We start from the raw sequence: 23,537 nt of genomic DNA, 5'->3' as shown, positions 1-23,537 counted from the left end.
GATACAAGGGTGAGTGCTTTCAAAGCCAGTTTTGTAAAGTGTATGAAAACTTGAGTTCACACATACACACACCTATCACATCAGTGTAAGTAACAAAGCTATGTGTGTTTCTTTTTGTTTTGTATGACATAAAAAAGTGCATGTCTTCATACTTCTAAGACACATTTTATTCAAATGTATATATTACCATGTTATCATGGAGAGCTGTAAATACTGTCAATCACTTTCCTGGGAATATATTATCTTCTACACATTCACTGTTACCTGAACCTACTAGATAAATCTCTTTATTTCCTGATGGCAGAAAAAAAGCATGGACTGATCATCCTTTCTCACTGTATTGAATGAGTAGGCGTTGCTCCTGTCAGTGAGTACCACCTGCTGCCATTGGCTGTTTAAAAACACATGATATACTGTATGACATCTGTCTAAAAGCAACAGCCTCCCTGGACTAAGTTTCATAATCACAAAGTAAAATTTTAAAAAAAGATCACTGGATCTAGTTTGCATTTTATGACTTTGATGTGTGAAAGCTGTATGTGAATAGAGTGAAATAAATGTCTGAACTGTACTGTATATGGACCTGGATGATGGATCTATAAAAAAGCACAACAATATCTCAGAGCAGCATCTTTGTCTTTATTTTAGTGTCCAACAGAAATCCCAGGATGTCTGAAAGCATTTAGCCGCCAGGAGGACGGCAGATACAATTTTCTGAGAGCACAATCTAGTTTTTGTAAGAACATCGAAAAGCCTTGACCTTGACATTTTGGAGCAAATATATCCCACCAATGTGGCAGGAATAACTTTTATAATACAGAAAATCAGATAAGTTGTAAATCTAATTAATTTTAGTATTTTGCTCTTTCCAGGGCTCACTCATGAGGAACAGCTGACCTTTAACCTCTGAGCCCACAGCGGAGGTCTTGCTGCATAGCCTGCCTCCTCTGCAGTCTCTTGTGTAACAAAGGGAGAGGACAGAATACGATGCAGCAGCTCCACCTAGTGGCAGAAAAATGTCACAGTTTGTCACAGAAAGGTGGGTTACTGCTTTGGCTTTATCAAATAAGTTTATACCATAGACTGTAAAATTCATACCTCAGAAAAATCGTTCCTCTCAGCTTTCCTTATGGCCGACTCTGCCATCCAGTTCCTCAACACGTATCTAGGGTTCACATCTGTAAGATATTTTACACAATCAGATGGAAATCTTCCTGTATTTCACAAGTTTCTACAGTAACATTTCAATTGCAACACGATTACTTAACAGATTTTATAGAAGTTAGTGGCTTACTCTTCATTCTGTTTTGGCGATCCAATTCGGTTTCATCATGTTGTCTGAACAGGAGGGGAAAGAAGTAATATTTCAGAAAAACATTGGTTACCAAACTGCCATATGGTGTAACGTTACAACTTTTAAGTTACCTGCTGACCCGGCGGATGTACATACTGAGCCAATCAGAGAAGTGTTTGTGCAATGATAAGTCTTCAAGAGCCCACATCTAAAAGATGCACAAAGGAAGATTATTAAAAACATGAATTCTAAATATGTGGCATTTGTTTTGTGCAATTCATACTGTTACAAAACCAGAATTTGTACATACACAGTAATAGTGCAAATTCACAATTTAACCACTTTAACCTGTGTGAAGTTCTGGATGCGAAGCTGCAGCTCTGAAACCTCACTGAGCTGTCTGAAGGTCATGGTGAAGTCTGACTGTGTGTCCTCCATCATCTGGAGAGACAAACACAAATTATACAGAGGTTTAAATAAAATACAGTCCAGTGCACACACAGCCAGTGTTTAGCAGGAAGAACGAAGCTCAGATTTGTAAAGGATTTGCCTTCAGAAGGAAAGCAATAAGGTAGCCGTCCTCTTCCTCTTCACCAAGGAGCCCCAGCTTTGCTTTGAATATCTGGTGAATCCTGAAGTAGATAAACAAATAAGAACATAATATATCACAATATTCCTGTCATGGCTTAGATACAGGATATGAGGGTGATCATTGGGAAAGGCTGATTCATATATACAGAGCTCACCTCATCTGATAAATATTGACATATCCTTTCAAGGTGATTTTAGCTCTGAAAAAAGAGAGAAGAGGTAGATTAATATTTATACTGTACAAGAGTATCTTTGTTTTGCAGAGACAAAAAGGAGGTAATGTGTCTGTTTGCTGGTTTATTCATCTGTCAGTAGGATAACACAAAAGTACTGAATATACTGTATCTAAACCAAATTCCTTGGAGGAAAGAGGGTGCAGGTTAGATTAAAGCAGTAGTTTTGTGGTGCAGCCAAGGAACTTCTGCTTTAAATAGGTGAAAACCAGGTTTTTCTTTTTTTTCTTTCCATTTCCAAAGCCCTAATATTGTGATTTTTTAAATATTTATGCCAATCTTGTAGCAAGTAATGTAAAGATCATGATGTAGAAAACCTGACATATTTATGTTGTTTCAATGTATGAGTTTGTATGAGTAATCCTGTGAAATTATATCAGTGTTGCTGTCATATCTACTAGTGGTGGTGAGTGGTCAATACACACACACATCACGTCACATAAAACTCAAAGCCTCCTTCGTACAACTCATAGTGTATCATGGCTTTCTTACTCTCTGTGTTGTTTTTGTGTAAGCACCGCACTAAGAGCCTCCAGGAGCTTCTCCAGGTTGAACAGTCCGACGTTGGCCTGAGCTCCTATGCTGTATCTGCCCTCGTCATCAGAGGTGTTGGGGACAAAATCTGCAAAATTAAAGGACTGAGGTTTGAGTTTTGAAAAAAAGAGTGAGGTCAGATATTTTGATGAGACACAGATATTCATAATCACACACACTGGGGTCATATGACTCCATGAAACCAAATGGTCCATAGTCGATGGTGATGGACAGGAGGCTGAAGTTGTCTGTGTTGCACACACCTGTTGGGATGACACACAATAGACGTGAGTAGATGATGGTACACACTGAGTGATAAGGACTGGAACAGACTCTCACCATGTGCAAACCCAACAGACATCCACTGGGCAATCAGATGTGCTGTTTCATTTACAACTGTAGAAAAAAACATCTGAAAACACAAAGAATTCCACGATAAGTCAAAACATTCAAAACCTTTTCTGTGTGTTTTTAGTGAAAGTGAAAAATAGCTTTTTACATGACTCACCAAATATTTATCTGGGTCACTTGAACTGATTGAGGGAAAATACTCATCAATTACAAAGTTCACCAGCTTTCTACAAACAAAAGGACAGTAAAGTTAGTTACAAATTGCTCTGCTGAAAAGGAATTGACATGAAAACACTGATGTTATGATCATGTGACCAGCATCACCTCAGGAGCTCTATTTCCCCACTTTGAGCCAAAATCTCTAATGATCCAATTCGAAACCATGACTTGGCTAACCGCAGAACAACAGCACCTGGAGTAAACACCAATATGTTGAAGTGCGGTAAAGATTAAGATAATTTTGCAAAGAACTGTGTGAAACAACTATAATGCTAAGTATGTAATGAGAACGTAAAGGCAACTGGTTTCTGTACCTCTCTCTTTCTTCACATTGCCGTTGTAGAATTGATCCCTCGAGACTGGCTCCTCACTGACAATTAGACTGAAACAAAGCCAGGCAGTAGCAGATCAATAACACTTGCAGAGCCGCTAAAAGGTTAGGACGACATCACGCACCTGGTTCATGAATTTACATTTCACGTCTGCCCTTTTGCAAAAACAATAAAGCTTTACACAATTTTCATACAGCAGGTGGTCCATTACAGTTTACCAGATTCTTTCACTATATTATGTATTCGAAAAACAATTAAAATTATTTTAAGTAATGTTTATGATAAAAATAAATGCCTTAAGCCACTTATAACTAACAGCAAAATTGCAAAAACTGCCACTTCTAAGTGTGCAGTATAAAATGTATTTTTTTATGCAGAAAAATATGACAGAAACCTTTTAATAAGACAGGACATTAAATCTGTTTTTTGATTTCATTCATCAGTGTTGTTCTGACCTGGCAGCTCTGCTGGTGGGGACACCCAGGAAATGCATCGCCTCACTGCACAGGAACTCTCTGACAGAGGAGCGGATCACAGCTCGACCGTCTCCTGACCTGTAGCATGATACGTACATACTGAAGCTTCTTGAGGTAGCTGTGCAATTCAAGAGACTTTGAATCAAATTATTCAAATGGGAAACATACCTTGAATATGGGGTTTTTCCAGAGCCCTTGAGCTGCAGTTCCCAGATTTCTCCCTTCCTATTAAATGGTATAAAAATGAGTAAAGGCTCCAACTGGCAATGCAGCTTGAATAGATTTAAAAATACATGAAATATCAATATCAATTGTCCTCACCTGTTGTGATACTGACCCAGGGAGTGTGCTCGGCCATCACCCAGCTGACCCGCCCAGTAACCAAACTACAGGAGGGGGGAATAGACAAAACTAACTATGGTGATTATACAGCTGACTGAAGCTTCCTTATTTATTTGGCACCAATCTGCATCTGATCCAGTTTAGTACTCAGGTGAATATATATCTGTTGGGATTTTACTTGGTATGGTTCTCGTCAAAAACTAACTCACTTTTCTTTTTTTAAATCAAATCTGTAATTTGATCAGAAGGACATGCAGTTCTCAGGAGCTGCTGTGTGTGTGTGTGTGTGTGTGTGTGTGTGTGTGTGTGTGTGTGTGTGTGTGGACAAAAAACAACTGAAAAACTAAAATGCAACACAAAACAAGTCCAAACTTTACCTGATGACCTCCGTATCTGTGTGCAAGAGGTACAGATCCTCGTAGCAGTCTGCCACCACTTGCGTAATGCAGGAAATCCTCTGACTGTGCTACAGCCATATCTAGATCTAAGATGCCCTCCACGACATCCTGTTGAGCCAATTTCAGATAAATTAATTTGTCATAGTTTATTGTGAAATTTGCGATGCTTCTGCTGACTTAACATCACCACCTTAGAAACTGCTGCCAGCCTTAATGGTCCTTTCAGTGGGGTTGGGATGGATTTGGAAAATATGCAGTTTTTCACACTGCGAACAAAGTTGGCATCAACCTCATCGATACGGAATGACTCTGTAGAAAAGACAGAAAAGATAAAAAGTGATGCTATTTATGATCCGAGTTTTCTTTATATCAACTTGTGAGGAGAAGAATCAGCTTTACCACTTAGCTTTTTACAGGACACTCTGAATTTGTCCATGTCCTGAATAAGGTCGGAGGAGCTCATGTTCCACCTGGATTTGACAGATTGTCTGTCTGCTTGTGTGTCGTCATGACTGAGACAGTCAGGGTCTGTGCTGCTTTGGCAGAAGTCCTGGACATATACAGGGGTGAAGCAGGATGCTGCTGCTAGAGCAAAGACTATGATGGTCCACATGTCAACAGAGCAGCTGTTTAAATACACCTGACTGTAAACACTAGTGGAGCTGTATATTTAAAAACCTCAGCTGGTCAGTGTGGTTTTAAATAAATAAATAAAAATACTATGAAATCTTGAAATTTAACTAACTTATATTAAGAGACTTGCATATAATAAAACGTCCAATTACATGTTATGTGTGTTATTACCTTTTACAGTCTATGGTTATTACTAAAGCAGAAAAGGCATATATTAGCCATTTAAAGGCAACTGGCTAAGTTACAATGCATCACATCTGGAGTAACTCATGCTAACCCTATAGCTACTCTCTCAACCATCACAGAGCACTTTGCTGTTTCTCTGCACAAACAGCGAAGCTGAACAATGAACGAATGCAACACAAATGATTACGTGGAAACAAGGTAGCTATAATTTTGGTCTGTTTATCTCATATAATAAGCGTCAGCCCATTTGAAAACACTAACACTATTAGCTAACTCACAGCTTATTAAGCTAACTCTTAGCTAACCAGCTATTCCAGACACTAACACTGAATGCGTTTCTAGACGAAACAGTCATAGTTTCTTTTCTACCACTGCATCCCTGACGAAAACAATGTCATTTAGAAAAAAGAAAACAAAAACAACAACAACTCTTGTGTTTCTCTGAACTCTCAGCCAAAGATATTCAATAAATGGAAAGATACTCCATGAGCGGCTGCTCCAATGATATGAAATGGTATACACTTCCTGTCTCTCTAAGTGGGCGTGGCCAACCGTCACCACCTCGTCTGTGATCGTGTGTGTGTGGATTTATACAATTTGTAGGTGGATGAAAGTGAGATATTTATATTTTCTTATGATAACATTAAATATTTACACTACTAACAGTAATATTTAGCATGCCAAAAATAATTTAAATCATTTTCACGGGAGTTCGCGGCCGTTTGTTTGACGTTGCCTAGGAGATCGGTGCCAAATCTCGCGAGAGTGTGTCATAGAGACAGAGACAGGTCTTGAACAAAGTGGATTTTCTCCGGATCTCTCCGTCTGAAAATTACCATTTTGGTGTCAAACTGTTCAGAAGAGATGTGGCTTGTGAAAAATGAGTCCAAAATTTGCTTCAGTGACCGTGGGGAGAAAGGCCCGACCATAATCGGTGTTCACATTAAATTGTCCCATAGGAATCAATACACTCCAAGCTGCCTCTGGTCTCTCTAAAGGGGCGTGGCCGTGCAGAAGCCCACGTGACATGCATACAGGAAGCTAACTCGTCATGAAAGGTCTTGGTTTATAAACCGTCTTTGTCTCAGCTAACGCTTCTACATCCTCTTCACACAGCGTCATCGACCGACGCCGGTTTCCAGCTTCCGGTTCCGCTGGTATATGTAAGCCGAAGGTGACGCGTGCTGCTGGGGGAACATGGCGGGTCCGTGGTGGAGGCAATGCCGGAGGTGGAGTACAAACTGTACGAGTGCAAGTTTACTGGAAACCCTGTGGCATTTTAACTGCAGGGCTGCGTCTTTCTCTGCGTCCTCTCTGGGGCGGCCGTCGTGGAGCTCCAGGCCGGGGAACGAGGTGAGTTTAGTGGCCGGCAGCCAGGACACCGGGAAGGAAGGAACTGGTAGTACTGTACTGTCAAACCCAACGAGGAAGGTCATACACGCCACCGAGCTGTCAGCCGGTCCCCACTGAGGTGGTGGGACTCTGCTGGTGGGTTATTACCGCAGTGTGGGGCACATTGACTGGAACAGCTGCCGTGTGTCTTTTGCAAATGGTTCCTGTGTTTTGTAAGGTTTTCTCAAATGAATGGTGACTTGTTGCAGGGGTGTTGGCTCGTTCAACTTGCTCTGTGCATAAAGGTCAAGACCTTCTTCTGATATTACAGGGCAGGGACACTAAGCTCTGTCCTTTATTTAGCCCGGTGTCCTACAAACCCTAACCAGTGTCCGCATGTCAAGTAATCATTCATTCAGATTTGTTTAACCTCTGCATCCATTCATTCATTTGACATTGACTCTTATGGGCTGTTCCAGACTTGCCTGACAAAACACTTGATTTTACAAATGCTACTGCAAAATCTCCAGAGTTATATTAGGGGAGCCATGATTATATAAACACAAAAGGACCTATCAATGTCAACAAATCACCATTCAAAAATTCTACAAGGTTGTTCTCTTTATATAATTTATGGTGGTCTCATATATTTGGCTCTGTCTGGCCTGGGTTTGAATTCTAAAATTGGCTTATTGAAAACACATTATGTGTAAATTGTAAACTATAGAATATAGTAAATCAACATCACTTGACTAAAATCCCTGAATTTACAAAATGAATACATAACTGGGGGAACCTTGGTCAGACTTTGTTAGTTCATTTTCATAATGGACACATCATTCTACTATAATACGCACAAGTCTGATTTGTTGCATGTGCCGGAAGTCATTCATCTTTTCCTTTCTATTTTGACTTTCAGGGGCGGCCATCATCATTCAGACAAATCAACCCAAACGTTTTAAACTTTACCTCATCTCTAAACAGGTGAGTTGTGATGTTGTCCAACCAAAGACTTTGTACGGTTATATCTGAATTTCTTACACTATGATTTGTGATATTATGATGTGTTGTGTTTTCTCATTTCATGTTTATGTACCCTGCAGACCCAAGTCACGGTTGCTGTATTCCACACCACAGTTATGCTGCTGCAGGACGATACACAGTGATGCAAAACCCAAGGACCCCTTCACATTAGCCCAGAAAGACCTAACAAGTTTATATGATGACATCAAAAAGGTAAGTTTTCAAATATTAAAAAAAGCTCCATCTGGAATGTATTATTATAATGTTCATTATAGTAAATTTAAAAACAGGCATCCTAAAACTGTTCCTGTGCAGAATTTAAAAGTCTCACCACCCACACACTTTATAATTACCATGATAAATGATCACCTGTTAAATAGTATGAATTTTCAGCTAACATGGATTTTATTACTACGCTTCACAGGAGCTGTTTGTGTCTAAAGATGAGCTGAAGTCTCTGTGTGACTATTACTTTGATGGCAAGGGCAAGGCAATCCGACCAATGATAGTTGTCCTGATGGCCCGGGCCCTCAACATCCACAGCAATAGAGCAGGGTAAGATGGTGTCACTGCAGTGCAGACCTTTATATTTTAACTCAGTATTAGTCTTTAAAGTTTCTTCCAGTTTCACTCAACTCATGCACAACATGTGACCTGTGATACACTGGTTGCAGTGAATTGGATGAAAGCTTGTGATAGGGAATCTTGAATTGTTCTGTGAATCATAATCCAGGGTTTTATGTCACCTCACTTCCTGCAACCTGTCCTCTGCAGAGATCTGCTCCCGGGGCAGAGGGCCATAGCTATGATCTCAGAGATGATCCACACTGCCAGCCTGGTGCATGACGATGTTATAGACGGGTCAGATAAACGTAGAGGAAAGAAAACTATCAATGAAGTGTGGGGTGAAAAAAAGGTAAGGGAAATATAATCAGCTTCTCCCTTTTTTTTTCTTATCTGACCATGTGTAATAAGGGTGTGTATGTAATTTATTTGTTCCAGGCAATCTTGGCAGGAGATTTCATCCTCTCGGCTGCCTCCATGGCTTTGGCTCGTATTGGCAACAACACTGTGGTTAAAGTGTTGTCCCAGGTCATAGAAGACCTGGTACGAGGTAAAGTACAGCACTTAATATACAGAATGCTGTATAATATACTTAATATACTGTATACTGTTGTCTAATCAATGCCAATTGTGCTTCCAGGTGAATTCATGCAGCTGGGCTCCAAAGAGAACGAGAACGAGAGATTCAAGCACTACCTCGAGAAAACCTTCAAGAAGACAGCGAGTCTTATTGCAAACAGTTGTAAAGCAGTATGTACGTTCTGTCTCACCACAAATAACCCAGAGATGGAGAGAAGCCGCATTTTCTACACTTAATGTGTTTTTGTTGACTGTTTGTCCTCTGTTATTCAAGGTATCCATTCTGGTAAATTCTGATCCTGAAGTTCATGAAATAGCCTACCAGTATGGGAAGAATGTTGGCATCGCATTTCAGGCAAGTGACTGTTTGATCAGCTAAATGACATCAAACAGCCTGCAGTTTATTTGACTTGTACCGTGACACTGTTTCACTAGTGTGAGCTCTCACATTTGGTTTTAATCCACGATGGTGTACGGATTATGATATGAGTTTGTTTTGTGTCTTGCCTGCAGCTAGTGGATGATGTCTTGGACTTCACATCAGGAGCCAGTAAGCTGGGGAAGCCCACAGCTGCAGATCTCAAACTGGGCTTGGCTACTGGACCAGTTCTGTTTGCTTGTCAGCAGGTGAGACTGAAAATAAATACAGCGTGCATACATCTTCCTACGAACTGGACATATGAATCACATTATGGCACATGGACTTGTATACCATGCATCATACTGGTTTTTTTTTCTTTCCTTTTTTCAGTTTCCTGAGCTTCATGCAATGATCATGAGACGTTTCAGCTCTACTGGAGACGTAGATCGAGCGTGGCAATACGTCCTTCAGGTGTGACTATTGATAATTCTTTCAAGTGTTGGTCTGATTTACATTGACGTCCTTAACTCTACTGAATAGAGATTACAGGTGTGGCAAAAGTTTCAACCTAATATTTTCAGTCAGAGATGATTATATCCAATAACAAGTCCTGCTCCCTGTGTACAACATTTCTAAAGAGATGATTATGATGAAATACACATTAAAGAAATAGTTCACCAAAAAATAAAATTCAGTCATTGTTGACTCACCCTCATGCTGATGAATACTGCGGAGTAGTTTTTTATTCCTCAAAGTGCATCTGGAGACCCGGGAGGGGTGTTCAAAACTTTATGATGAGAGTAATAGCGCCTGACACAAAAACGTCCATAAAACTACACAAAAGCTGCAATCCAAGTGTCCTGAAGGCATATAGTCCAGAGTTTACCCGAAACAACGTCATTTAGGCAAGTCTGGTCACGTCCGCATGCATCGCGTGCACCAGGCAAATTCAAAACAGGACTGTTTAGGCTGTAAAAATGTCCTAAATTACGTTATTTCAGGGAAACTCTGGACTATATCCCTTCAAGACACTTGGATTGCAGCGACCGAGCAGTATGGAGGAATATTTCAAGGTTTTTGTGTCAGGCGCTATTACTCTCATATAAAGTTTTGAACGCCCCTCCTGGGTCTCCAGATGCACTTTGAGGAATAAAAAACTACTCCTGAGTTTTCATCAGCATGAGGGTGAGTCAACAATGACTGAATTTCATATTTTGGTGAACTATTCCTTTAAGGTTTGTGATTAATTTGGTGAATATTGACCAACAAGTTATTCTCCATGTCTTGATGTCTGTTTTGTGTATTTATTAATAACAACCCATTATTCTCTCTTCATGAAACTGAATTATAAAATGCTCCAATGTGCACCCATTTACTTTGGAAAATGATGTAGAACTTCTTTGATGCTGGACACAAATGCTCAGTAACCTGTGTCTGGAAAGATGACTAGAGACTACAACACTGACAACCCCCTCCCTCTCTCTTCCTGTTTCAGAGTGATGGCGTCCAACAGACCAACTACCTGGCGCAGCGCTACTGTCAAGAAGCCATCAGACAGATCAGTATGCTCCGGCCGTCCCCGGAGAGAGACGCCCTCATCAGGCTCACTGAGATGGTGCTCACCAGAGACAAGTGAGCACCTTCCTGCTGGGGCTTCACTTCAGGCAGCTACCTGCAGAGAGGCAACTCACCCTGTGGACCCCCGCGTAGGGGTCAGAGACAAGAGACAGTTGGAGAGAAGCGATGGATGGTTTTGGTTCAGAGGGACGCCTGGTGCTGGTTTTAGTGCCAACTCTGTGTAAAAAAAAAAAATAAAAAAACGGCAGCAAGCTCTGTCAGAGCACTTGATCAGAATCACGGGGCCAAAACGGCACACAGGAGTCTCTCTGAACTGATACCTGTTGTTTCATGGTCCTAAATCTCCTAAATTATACATGTGGGTGAGTCGCATTATAATGGTTTGACGTATACACACACGTGGTTTTTAGTTCACATCACACAGTGATGATTTGGAAATTAATTATAATGTCAAATTTTCAGATGCCACTGCAAATTGCAGTCCAAACCTTCACTGCGTACAGTACTGTAACTGCAACTGCCTCTCCTGCCTCCGACTAGCAGACTGTGAATTAGTGCAGTTTGTTACCTGCTAGTGCAGAGCTGTGGAGCTGTTGTACAATCTTAAATTCCAAATGACATGAAATGAAAAGTGCATAATTGTCATGGGTGTGTTTGTCTGGACCAGTGTTAATGTCTCTGGAGATCCGTCCACACCTCGAAGGCCAAAACAGTCATGTGTCTTTTTGACTTGTTTAAATGTTATAGGTTACTTCTGTATTGCAAAGTGCCCTGTAACAACGAAGGCCTTAACATCTACAATGACTGAGTGCTCAATAAACCACCTGTTTTTTTTATTTAAATCGATCTTGTGCCGTTTTAATTTCCTCCACACACAACCGACCACACGTGCATGTTGTACATAGAATTGTTTATTATAAAAGACTGTACATTAATTTTTCAATCAACATTTTATATGTACAAATGAAGGGCAGACAGATAAACCTCAATATTTCTACCCAGCAAATTGAACCAGTACATGTTTTCTCTTTATTGTAAATTATAAAGCAAATGGGCAAAATACCAAGGTATTAGCTGCAGTATCCTGAAATGGTACATGGCGACCACTGCATGTTAACCTTGCCTCTGAAAGTCAAGATTATGTTAGATGAGTGTTTTTGAGGGCTAACAAAAAGAAAAAAACGCAATGTTACCAAGATGATATCAAGACCTGAGTGAAACCTAATATTGATTGGCTGATTTCTGACTCGAGTTAAATATGTACACCTGTGCAGCCCAGAGGAGTTCATGTTCAGAGCAGTCAACATGGTCCTTGAACCCAGAGCAGGTCGTTGTTGCTTTGAGAAGACTGAGGAGGTATTAGAGTTGTCTATTGGTCTACTGCGTTACATCTGAATCGTCGCATGGCAGTGTTAGGCACGACAATTCCAGCCTTGACCGTCACTGCACGCCGTCTTATCAGAGCTGAAGCCCGTTATTGCCAGTTTACCAATGTATCCTACAAGATTGTGTGTGGATTAGTACAGAAGTAATAACAGTGATGTGACATTATCTTCAGATGCTTTGCTAAGAAGCAAAAACAAAATGGAATGTGTTTTCTTCAAACAGATCTAAATGCATGGCAAAGCAAACTCTGTTTCATATTAAGGATTTTTAACATCCAATGCAAATCAGCATTTTAAAAGGGTGAGACCATGGGAAGGTGTGAAATTTACTTCAGTCTAAAAACTTCAGTGATTACAACAGTGGAATGAAAATTAAAAAAAAAAAAAAAGTTGAATACACTTAGAACATAATGGAAGCATAATGGCAATAAACTTAAGATTACATTATATCTCTTAAAATTTTGCATGCTTTTTAACGCCAAGACTGATTTTTCAGAAGTTACTGTTTCTCTTTGAAATACCATTTACAGTTTTTGAAGTTGTAAATTACCGACAGGCCGTCTGTCTTGTGTTTATTCTTCGTACAACGGGGGCCTCATGGCGTCGAGGAGGGCACCACTAATGAAAACTATCATATAATCAACATTCACTGAATTTTACAATACAGAAAACCCGAGTGGCTGCAGCTCACATTATATACAACTGACAGTACAAGCACTTCGATGAAGGTGCGTTATATGACATTAACAATTTTTATTTGTTCCGTAAGACCTAATACTCTTGTTCACAAAAGGATTCAGTTCTGAATTGCAAAAATCTTTGTCCAGGCGAGATGTACATCCTTCAGCTGTGTGGCCGTCGTCTTCAACCCATGAGAGCGCGTGCAGTCCAATTCTTTAGAAACTTCTTTTTTTTTTCATTATTATTTTACATATTCCATAAATGTCCCCCACCCACCCATTTAACACCAAAATAAACTAAATAGATATTACTTTTCATTTTATTTGCAATCAGTTAGGGAAAGAACATTCTGTCATATCAAAAGAGGATCATACAGTTATGTCTATGTGGAGTCAAGATTGCTGCTGTCAGTCTCTCAGTGGATTATGATATGACTGAATAAATAGACTGTACTGTTACTGCGAGGTCCCTTCAGTCGGCATAGTGCATGATGGACTCCACGTAGTTGCCCGGGAACAGGCCGGTGGTGCCGTTGCTCACGCCCTCGAACCAGCCGTCGTCGTTCTTCTTGATGACGTAGATGATGGCCCCCTCCATGAAACTCAACTCGTCGTCTTTGTCCTTGCTGTAGTCGTAGATGGCCACCACTGACGGGAGGAGGGGGAGACGGACAAAGTGAGCATTAAATGGAAGGCTTAAAGGGATAGTTCAACATTTTGGCAAATTCACCTATTGCCATAATCCCTACAGTCATAGCAGTAGGTTCATTACCTTTAATTATCGGTGCATGTTGTTTTGAGATCTGCGGGGCAGAGACGCTAGCTGCTCAGCTGAGCCTGGAGGTGAATGGTACAGGTCCCCTGTCCCTCAAAACTCATCAAATACACAATCCAACAACTCCAAAATGTTCTTGTAGACAAGTTGTGACCTGCACATTCACCACACTATGAAGCAAATATTCGGAAATACTTGCGCTTTTGAAATCACTCCGCCCAGCAGCTGTGTCTGGAATGTAGTTTTGGCTGCATTTGCCTCTAAAACAACTCCATCTCGTAATGTTACATTATTATTTCATAGTGTGGTGAATGTGCAGGTCACAACTTCCCCACAAGAGTGTTTTGGAGTTGTTGGATTGTGTATTTCATGAGTTTTGAGGGACAGGGACCTGTACCATTCACCTCCATTGTGTTCTCTGAGCAGCTCACGTCTCTGCCCCGCCGATCTCAAAACAACATGCACCGATAATTAAAGGTAATGAACCTACTGCTATGACTATAGGGATTATGGCGATAGGCGAATTTGCCAAAATTTTGAACTATCCCTTTATGATGACTTCATTTAGTTTTTCCTTATTAAAAAAAAGCAACCTTTCTCAACGTAGTTCTTGGGAGCCCACTGCGGGTCTCCGTCAGCGTAGGGGTCGTCGTAGTGCACGACAGCAGCATCCTCCTCCTCGTAATCCACAGGAGGAGGCGGCGGTGGGGGAGGAGAGTCGTCAAACATGGGCAAGTCATCCGGAGGGGGAGGGGGAGGAGGAGTGGGAGTATCTGCAACTGTTGGAACAGACACAGAGAAGTGAGACGCCCAGAAAGACTTTCCTAGCTGAGCTCGGGGGGTTCAGGACTCACTGGTTTACATGAGCCGGTGACGGAGGGGGCGGCGGCGGCTGAACCATGCAGAATTAAATGATAAGACATGCAGGACGGTGTGTGTGCGTGCGTGCAAGGTTTCTGAATATTAAGTTCATCAAGCAGGCTGCATTGCTGTTAGGACTTCCCGCAGATCACTTAATAGGATGATATACTGTGCATTTAAGCCTCTTAAGTGGTTTGTGTAGTTTGTGCTCCTCTTGTTGTGGCTCTGTTCAGGCATGCACTTACACAAAAAAGGGAACTAATTGATCCAACATGCCGAGTCATGCTATTTTAGCATATCGGGTGTGAGTGACAGCATCCATATTTGACAAAAGAAGCTATAAAGAGGTATTATGGAAGTTTATGTCTTCACTATGGCTTCATGAACATTTTATCCAACAATATAATCGACTTAAACCTTGTTCATTAATAAATATCCACCACTGATCTCTAAAGAGGTTTCTGTTGTGAAACAATGTAAGCAATATTTCAATTGGTGATATTAGACTAGAATGGCAATTCTGGACCAGCAGGTGGCAGCAAAGGTTCCTGCCCTGTCCAGTAATTTTCACCCATTAACATTTTTATTACTATTACAAGCATTATTTGTCACCTCAGCTCAACTCGGTCCTGTTGTGCTTTAAGGACATTAAGCCTGTGGATGACTAGATTTCCCTAAATGAATAAAAAACAGCTTGTGGCACCAAACAAACTTCCTTATTTTAAAAAGTCTCCTCTGTTGCCAGTTGAGATTACTCCACCACCAATCTGTCTTCAGATACAATGCTTACAAGGTACACACAAATAATGACGAGACAAATGAGGTACATTCTATAAGAGTAAGCTGTGGCAAGGGGTTGATTTTCAACAGACAGAGGGAAGAGAGTGAACAAGCACAATGCATGCTGGGTGATGTGAAACTGGGAATGGTTGGCACAGATAAGGAGGGGAAGTATCTGTCTTAGCCTCTTCACTTACTGCTCTCCTGCATCCTGGCCACAAAGCCAGTCAGAGGTATCTGTGGAGTCAGCTGGGGCATGGGTGGAGGAGGAGGAGCGATAGACACTGAAAGCCAGCAAAGAAAAGACAGAGGGGCAGAGAGAGAGAGAGAGCAACAGAGAAAGAAAGAAAGAAAGAAAGAAAGAAAGAAAGAAAGAAAGAAAGAAAGAAAGAAAGAAAGAAAGAAAGAAAGAAAGAAAAGACAAACAAAGAAAAAGCCCATAAGTCACCAAAAACATATAGAAGACAGTTAAAAAGTGCGCCCAAACCCAAGCAACACAACATTGACAGACTACAGAAGAACGACACAGTGATGTGAAGCGGTGACAGACTGAGCCCTAAAATGCTTCGTCCCTTAATTAAGACATCAACTGACAGATTTCTTTATATTTTGTGGAAAAAGCAAATTACTAATCAGTTATTTAAATAATGACTGACACATGAAGTTAATCATCTGTCACAGCGTCTCCACGAACGCTCTAAGACTGAGAAGTTGAATGATGTTTACGACTGTGATGAGGTTTTACAGGGTATCCGGGGATCTCTGCAGCCAGAGGATAAACTGGGGATTATGTTTGATTTCTGTCAATCAGGCCGTTCCCCCCACTCACGGCTCTGCAGTCGGCGAGCGCCGACAGCGGCCAGAAGGGGGCACTGTTCGCCTTCAATGTCTATCAACCTACATTCCAGGCAAGGCTGCTGAACTCCCCTCAGACCTGTTGTAGTTAAAGACTTTGAATTCTCATCTTACTTTTCAGGCCTTTCCCACAACATCTGATCAGTAGGAACATGTGAACTGCTCAAGTGACTGGATACGTTAAAGCCAGTGCTTACACCTCTGTATTTCTGATCATGGTATGGAGACAAAGCACTTCAAAACGAAAAATGTGAGGTGAAAACACATGCTGGGTCCATAGTGATGTAAATGCAGTGTTTGCATCGTGATCGTGAAGTGTAATTTTGTACAGTGTGACTGCATCCTTAACAAAAAAAAGTCTCCCCTCAAAAAAGTGGCTTAGAAAACAAAGACATCCATACTTTGCATCGCTTTTCTTGGACGTGACACGTATTTCAACAAGCCTGCCAGCCCTGCCGGACTAATATGCATAATGAAATCTGATCTCAATGCGGGGAAAGTTGAAATAACGCTTATTAATAGCAGTTGAAAATGCAAAGGCGTACGAGTTGGATGTCATGTCGCCATCCCGTCATCGTGTCTCCTGATGCTGATCGCAGGTTAATGACGGGATGAAAAACGGAGGCTAGAGTTTAGACAGGTCAAGCTTTTAAAGCAAACAGAGCTGACATGATGTACGGAGAAGTACATTTAAAAAAAGGTGGACATCTGATGATGTTTTTATTAAGATGCCAAACACCGTGGTTGGTTGTGCATTATGAACAGGATTCGACTGTCTGCGCTGCATCTTGTGTGGGAAACTCAAGGACGAGGCGCTCTGCATCAATACTAAAGACATCACGCAGTCAGATTAAAAAAGCCTTAACCTGCACTTTCAGAGTCAAGGGAAAAGTCAATAATTCAGACAAGAATGCAAGCTTGACCTTCAGAAAGCATGACTCACTTGCGGACATGAAACACTGGTCTGTGGCTATCAAGGTTAGCTTGCTTTGGTTTGTGACTGTGCAAAATTTGGAAGAAATGTGAGGTTTTATGCTCCAGTGGTGGTTTGGAGTCTATAACACAGGCGGGGTTTGGAGACAGAAGGGCCTTACTTGAGTTCTGGCCATAGCCAGGAGTGCCTCCATTAATATGAGGCTGTTGCTGCTGCTGCTGTTGCTGTTGTTGCTGCTGCTGCTGCTGTTGCTGCTGCTGTTGCTGCTGCTGTTGCTGCTGCTGCTGTAGCTGAAGCTGTTGCTGCTGCTGCAAGGAGAACTGGGAAGTGACCGATGGCGCCCGGCGGTAGGTGCCCGTGGCCGAAACCATAGAGACAGAGGAGTTGGAGGGGTTGTGCCGCGAAATCTGCCGCGAGATGGTTCCAAACTGGGACATTGGAGCGGGGCCCAGACCAGGCCCAGGGGCCACCGCTAGAAACACCCAAAGACAAGGGAGAAGGAGGGGAAGGAAGAGAGGAAAGACAGGCAGGACCGAAGAGGGGAAGGGGGTTAGACAGAGGAGATGGAAAGGGGAAGGAGGAAAAAAAATAATAAGCACCCATAACATGAATCATCAACAGCGTTAAGGATGTGAGGTTTTAAACAATGATTAGAGCCCTGCACCTTCTGAAAAGACAATCAATAACCAATCAGAGGACGCAGATGAGCCAGGGATGCAGCACAGATTGTCAATTGATAACATATTACAAAAGGCATTTCATGAGGTTAAAATGAAACACAGAAGTCCCAAGAGGTCATCCAAGTAAATCCTGTACTTGAAGGCTCTTTAGAGATGCAGCAAGAGAAGACTGGGGGGTAGGGGAGACCGAGAGAGAGAAAACAGAAGAGAGCAGCAACAGAACAGACTAATCCTTCAGGGTTCAACTGAACTGGCAGTAAAAATAACTTCCTCACACTCTATTCATGGACGTGATTTTACATGTCGACTTGAGGGATGGCAGGGAGAGTTCACCATCACTACGGGCATCACATCACTGACCGCCTGAGAATAACCAGATCATCTTAAAACAGCAGCAATATTGCAAATACTCAAATATGTAAGGGTTATGCAAGCAGTGTGTGTGTGTGTGAAAAACAAAATATATAGAGAGGGTCAGAAGGGGGTTAAAGACTGGCCTGCCTGAGTATTTCCTGTTCGTATTTGCAGATAAGGTACTGTCCCTCAGGAGAGGCTCTGCTCCCAGATAAGGATGGGTGGAACCGGAGGAAGTAAAGATTTGGAGGAAAACAAGGGCAAACAAACTTCTCCACGTTGTCACCGGGAGAAGTAATTATGTCTGAAAAGTGCGCATTGATGTTCTGAGGATGAGTCTGCCGTGTTTCGAGTGATCATCTTGTTGAAGAATTTCAATTTCACTGGAGTCGATCAGATCTGAGCAGCCACCGTACAAACACTCGCACAGACAAGAGTTGATACTAATCAAACAGCTGGATGCTTCTCAGTAAATCAAAACAAGTATCACTTGGCAATTCAGAGTCAATACAACGTGAAAATTAAAGCTGCATCAAACAATATTGAAAACTGGAAGAATCCAAATGGCTGTTTGAGTGTTTTTTGAACTTCATTAGTCCAAAATCATATTATGGGACATCAGCTGTGGGTTCGATTGTTTCACAACTGAGAGCTGGTTCACTGTTTTAGCTTTCAATTCATCACAGATGCTTTTGTACCACTGAACTCTTGCCTCGACTAATTTCTCACATTTGTAGGAGCATGTTGGGGTTTAAATGAGTTAATTAACACCATTAAAACATGATAAATATTTAAGCTAGTTAAGTCAATGTAGGAAGTGACTGTAGCATCACATGAGCTCCAGTGTAACAGTCCTAGGGGGCAAAACGTTAATGTTAAATTAAATGTAACCTTTATTGATTTATATAAGAATTCATGGATACTGAATGTGTTTTAGAGGAAGTAGTAGGTCTATTCATTTAGAATAAGTATGAAAGCTCTGCTCAAAATTTGGTCATTTAACATTATTGCTACAATATTTCAGGTAGCCTAGTTTGTGTATTATAAATACTAACACTAATATTTAAATTTTAAAATATAATTTCAATTACATAGTATGTAAATGTAATACATACATCATTTTCAAAATAACCTTTTCATGTCAGGTTCGTCAACTGTTCAGTCCCTCTTGTCTCAGGCCACAAGTTAGCAAGTTAACGTTAGCTTCATCGGTTGGTTTGGTTAGCTACATCAAAGATACAAACTGTTGCCTGGTGCTTATACTCACTTGCTTTTACTAAATAGTTAATAATTATAAATCTCCACATAAGAGCAAATTCGTGAAATTTCAAGTTAGTTATAATGAGGCCCATTTTGAAGTTAGCCTGGAACAGCTTAGATGCAGCTTTAACCTCAGTGACTTTTCTGGGAAATAGAAAATGAAATCAGATGAAACTGTGACGTACTCTACCTGTGTCAAAGAAGTCTCACAGCCCCTAAGGTAAATTAATCTTATCTTCGTATGGAGAGATTGCACTCATCCTGCCAGTGTAGCATCTCACTTGAACGGTCTCTTGGATTTTTGGGGTTGTTAAAGTTGTAAATGTGGATTGCCAATGGGTGTGAATATTATTTTTGAGATATGCAGTAGCAGCTTGAGATCAAATGTAAATGAGGTAAGTTTTCAGATTCTTCAGGCACTAATTAACTTCAGCCAGACCTTAGGTGCTATGAGACTTCCTAAATAAGCCAATAACAGACCATTGAAGCATTAGAAAAAGTAGAGAACCACCACCACCACTGAGGTTTACATTCTTTCCAAAAACCATAGTATGGCAAGTAAACTGTGCCTGTTGTGTCTCCAAACAGAGGCACATCCAGTACATGGCCTGATCACACTGCAAGCGCAACCACAGGGCTGAACTAACAGGAAATATTGGCTGATGTGTTTAGGTCAACAAGTTCATTGGCAAAGAAAGGTTGGCTACAGCCATTACTCGTCAACTGCCAGATTCCCATCCTTTCTCATTCCCTTAATAATGTTATTTCATTGAATTAATAACATTGTTGCCAAGGCAGCCCACATTTTGGGGAAATAAGTTTTTTCTCTTAACCTAATCAATGCTTCTTTTTTACACTGCAAAAACTCAAAATCTTACCAAGAATATTTGTCTTATTTCTAGTCAAAACAAATCTCATTCTACTTAAAATAAGACTCATCACATTAAAGCCCCTGTACAGAGTTTTCATTTAGTGTTGATTTTGGCGGCCCCTGTGGACGAAAGCGGTGGTGTTTTGCCAGAATGAAGACTGCATTTCCCACTGTCATGAAGACGTTTGTCTGGCCGGCGCGTGTGGATTTGTTTTGGAAACGTCGGAAAGAAGACAGGACTTGCTTTGAATTTTTTTTTTTTTTTTTAGCAGCTATCTGCAGCGTGCGTAGTAATGTATCTATTCGTATCGTTTCGTCAGTGGTCTGACCCGATCATGCCTTCCAGAGGTAGAGAATTAGACTACTTAGAAATAGCGTATCTTCACACTGATGGGCTCATTTACTGTTGAGACACATCAGCAGAAACCAGAGACTTTTGCGTATCCAGTTAAAAGCTCCGTACCGGGGCTTTAAAAAGTAGCTTGTTTTTAGACACTTTTTACTTCTTTCAAGCATATTTTCACTTAAAATAAACTGATAGTGGAGCAAGTTTTTCTTCCTTATTACAAGAACAAAAAAACTTGCTTTCACTGGCAGATTTTTCTACTTATTTTAAGTGAAAACTTGTTTGAAACAAGTGAAAATTATCTAAAAACAAGTTAATTTTTAGGTGATGAGTCTTATTTTAAATGGAAAGAGATTAGTTTTGACTACAAATGAGACATTTTGACAAGAAATAAGACAAATATTCTTGGAAAGATTTTGAGTTTTTGCAGTGTAACAAGTTATGCCTACGTAACAATTTAAACTAGTTGAATACAATAACAAAAATATACAGCATTGTTTATCTAACCAGCACAATATATTAATAAGAGCCTCTGTGCTTGCAGTGTGTACAGACTGACACCCGTTCATACCCACAACACCCATATTTGTGCGTGTCTGCCGTGAGAAGATTGTTGTAGACGTGCTGATCATCCACCCTCCAGACAGGAGACAGAGCGGGAGCGACCTCGGGGTCCGAGGAGTCTCACCTATGGGTGCCGGTGGTGGTGGGGCTGGTGGTGGTGCAGGTGGTGCTGGGGGGACGAGCCCGGCCACTGGGGCACCAGGTGGAGGCATAGCAGGAGGAGGAGGAGGAGGAGGAGGAGGAGGGGGTGGGGGAGGCGGAGGGGCTCCGGGGGGAGCAGACATGGGCGGAACTGAAGGGAGTATTAACATAAGTTTAATACCGACGCTGGAAACGGAGTGTGTCCTCACCCGCCGCCGCCTGCACCTCCACAGTTACATAACATCACATCGCTTTACTCAAGAACCCTTTGGGGCTCGGGGAGCGCTTCGACTTTTGTCAAGGCGCCGCTCTGCTTCGCACACACTTCTTTGTGGTATGAAGTGAGTGTTTCCATGGCGACCGGCTTGTGAGGAGGGGGAAAGCCGTGGTTAGTCCTGCGTTGCTGGCCTGATCCTGGTGCTGAGGTAGAACAGCTACCACATAAACCCAAAATATTTCTTACTCAGCTCAAAAAAAAATCATCAAAATCATGAGCCGAAAGTTAAATCACCGTGCGATCTTGTGGCACGTGTGTGTTGTAACGCGCTGCTGTGTGTGTAGCATGTGCGTGGTGCTATGTGGGCCTTTACTGTTGCACTGTAAAGCGTCAGGCCTAACACAGCTTGGCCTATTTACACAGTAGGATAGAGAATCAGCTGTGCTTAGAACACAATGGACCTGCATAATCCCTGTCTGGTAAACATAGTCTTTGTGTGGAGTAGTCTCACTATCTCCACAGAGACTGATAAATCTACACCTTGCCAAATAGTGCCCATCATTGATAAATCCATGCATGTTATATTTTGAATAAAACTGCTCTATATTTCTAAACTGTGCGCCTCTCAAGCAAATATGTTCTTATACTATTCTTATATCTTACTACTATACTATTCTTTGATGCAGATGTGCACTTTGGACTAAAAGGGAAGTGGTACACAATATTAGTTACTGTGTCTGTGGTCTAATTTATAGAGAAAAGATAACTGTGGCGGAAGCTAACACAGGTATGTGCTCTGTGCAAACAGCATGGCCCTGTTTTCCCATCACTGCCTGTCAATGTTTAAAGAGTGTTATGTCATTTTATTCAGGTCAAACAGACCAGAATTCACCTCATTTGAGTTTCTGAGAGCAAAAGCAGATATTTTGGGAACATAAATAGCAGATATTTGTTCGTTGTACACTCAGAGGACTTCTTATAAAAGGACATAAAATCCCTGTAACCAATGCTTGGAGCATGGGAAAGAGATAAAAAAAGAAGCTCCAAAACCAAATTTAATGACATTCTCAGGTGGGTTAGCAGCTCTGTAAGTCAGAGAGGAGCAGGTTTTATTGCAGGCTTTTTCAAAATGGCCTGGAGCTGGTTGAATGCAGTCCTGCCTCTACCTAATAACAGGAGGGGGGGGGGGACTGGACTGGCCTGTAGTAGCCATTTACTGAAAGCCACTGGTGCAGTTATCAACGCTCACCTGAGCCAGACATGGGGATGGAGGGTGTAGGCACTGCGATGGGAATGCCAATTCCGCTGCTGCCGCTGTTCTCCCGGCTGCTGCTCCCCCCGCTGCTTCCACTGAGGGAGACAGGAGAGAAAGAGGACATCGTTTTATTTAGGGCAACCTGCTCAGACTGCACAGCAGGTAAAAAAAAAAAAAAACTGCAGATACCAACTCCACTACATCTCAGGTCCTCTCCCATTTAGAAACTGCAAAACTTCATTTAAGTCACATTATTGTTTTTCTGTACATCCCTTTCTTATTATCTCTTTGTACTGATTGACTCAGTCTATTCGTTTGTCAGGACTGAGCTGCACAAACGAGGTGCAAGACACGAATAAATCAGAATTAACAGTGATATAGTCCAGAATTCAAATGTATAATTAAGCTTTTAGCATGCCAGCCACCTAAAAATACTTTCCTCTAATTGCCTCACAATACTTGGACTAATTTACAAAGATTATCATACACGCTATGTGTTTAGTCTCATGATAAAACTCGCTTTCATTTGGCAGCGAACACATAAGATGGGTAA

At 41.4% G+C, this 23,537-nt stretch overlaps 3 protein-coding genes across 9 annotated transcripts in view; 1 reads left to right on the top strand and 2 right to left on the bottom strand.

Moving 5' to 3' along the window:
• Positions 1-617: 617 nt before the first annotated feature.
• On the bottom strand, positions 618-5,471 carry LOC146966850 (uncharacterized). Its single transcript, XM_085763907.1, has 19 exons — positions 5,170-5,471; positions 4,961-5,079; positions 4,750-4,878; positions 4,352-4,416; positions 4,199-4,255; positions 4,010-4,108; positions 3,537-3,604; positions 3,328-3,415; positions 3,161-3,230; positions 2,992-3,064; positions 2,832-2,915; positions 2,611-2,740; positions 2,041-2,085; positions 1,845-1,926; positions 1,643-1,735; positions 1,426-1,502; positions 1,295-1,338; positions 1,099-1,178; positions 618-1,002 (listed from the first exon to the last, which is right to left on the bottom strand). The coding sequence occupies exons 1-19, from the start codon at positions 5,381-5,383 to the stop codon at positions 880-882; spliced, it is 1,740 nt and encodes a 579-aa protein (XP_085620033.1). The 5' UTR covers positions 5,384-5,471; the 3' UTR covers positions 618-879.
• A 1,283-nt stretch (positions 5,472-6,754) lies between these two features.
• pdss1 (prenyl (decaprenyl) diphosphate synthase, subunit 1) lies at positions 6,755-11,868 on the top strand. Of its 2 annotated transcripts, none has more exons than XM_085763917.1 (11): positions 6,755-6,942; positions 7,841-7,905; positions 8,025-8,157; positions 8,369-8,499; positions 8,719-8,860; positions 8,947-9,058; positions 9,149-9,258; positions 9,362-9,442; positions 9,601-9,714; positions 9,839-9,919; positions 10,944-11,868. In XM_085763917.1, the coding sequence occupies exons 1-11, from the start codon at positions 6,787-6,789 to the stop codon at positions 11,082-11,084; spliced, it is 1,266 nt and encodes a 421-aa protein (XP_085620043.1). In that variant the 5' UTR covers positions 6,755-6,786; the 3' UTR covers positions 11,085-11,868. The 2 variants fall into 2 exon arrangements, with proteins under 2 accessions (XP_085620043.1, XP_085620042.1); XM_085763916.1 differs by having other exon boundaries at positions 9,362-9,446; positions 9,605-9,714.
• A 397-nt stretch (positions 11,869-12,265) lies between these two features.
• abi1a (abl-interactor 1a) overlaps positions 12,266-23,537 on the bottom strand; it is a 52,895-nt gene continuing 41,623 nt past the window's right edge. For 2 of the 6 annotated variants that reach the window (XM_085763908.1, XM_085763909.1), the window contains 5 exons: positions 22,979-23,079; positions 17,457-17,768; positions 15,705-15,791; positions 14,460-14,645; positions 12,266-13,739 (listed from right to left, as the gene is read on the bottom strand). In XM_085763908.1, the coding sequence (XP_085620034.1) occupies positions 13,564-13,739; positions 14,460-14,645; positions 15,705-15,791; positions 17,457-17,768; positions 22,979-23,079 (862 nt within the window). In that variant the 3' untranslated portion in view covers positions 12,266-13,563. Of the gene's footprint in view, positions 13,740-14,459; positions 14,646-15,704; positions 15,792-17,456; positions 17,769-21,112; positions 21,664-22,978; positions 23,080-23,537 lie in introns of those variants that run through there. The other 4 variants (XM_085763910.1, XM_085763911.1, XM_085763913.1 and 1 more) reach the window with 3 other exon arrangements.

Source organism: Trachurus japonicus, chromosome 20 (assembly GCF_045865225.1).
Source record: "Trachurus japonicus isolate A0001 chromosome 20, Traja_1.0".
NCBI lineage: Eukaryota > Metazoa > Chordata > Actinopteri > Carangiformes > Carangidae > Trachurus > Trachurus japonicus.
Note: the sequence above shows the minus strand (reverse complement) of the source record. Positions and strands in the feature narration are given on the sequence as shown.

What these genes read in the sequence shown, in the direction of transcription:
- pdss1 (XM_085763917.1), top strand. Translation starts at nt 6,787, where the DNA reads ATGGCGGGTCCGTGGTGGAGGCAATGCCGGAGGTGGAGTACAAACTGT. An exon ending in AAGTGTGGGGTGAAAAAAAG is followed by an intron (nt 8,861 to 8,946) that starts GTAAGGGAAATA and finishes TATTTGTTCCAG; the next exon opens with GCAATCTTGGCAGGAGATTT. An exon ending in TTGCAAACAGTTGTAAAGCA is followed by an intron (nt 9,259 to 9,361) that starts GTATGTACGTTC and finishes CTGTTATTCAAG; the next exon opens with GTATCCATTCTGGTAAATTC.
- LOC146966850 (XM_085763907.1), bottom strand. Translation starts at nt 5,383, where the DNA reads ATGTGGACCATCATAGTCTTTGCTCTAGCAGCAGCATCCTGCTTCACC. An exon ending in ACACAAAAACAACACAGAGA is followed by an intron (nt 2,086 to 2,610) that starts GTAAGAAAGCCA and finishes CTCTTTTTTCAG; the next exon opens with AGCTAAAATCACCTTGAAAG. An exon ending in GTCAATATTTATCAGATGAG is followed by an intron (nt 1,927 to 2,040) that starts GTGAGCTCTGTA and finishes TATCTACTTCAG; the next exon opens with GATTCACCAGATATTCAAAG.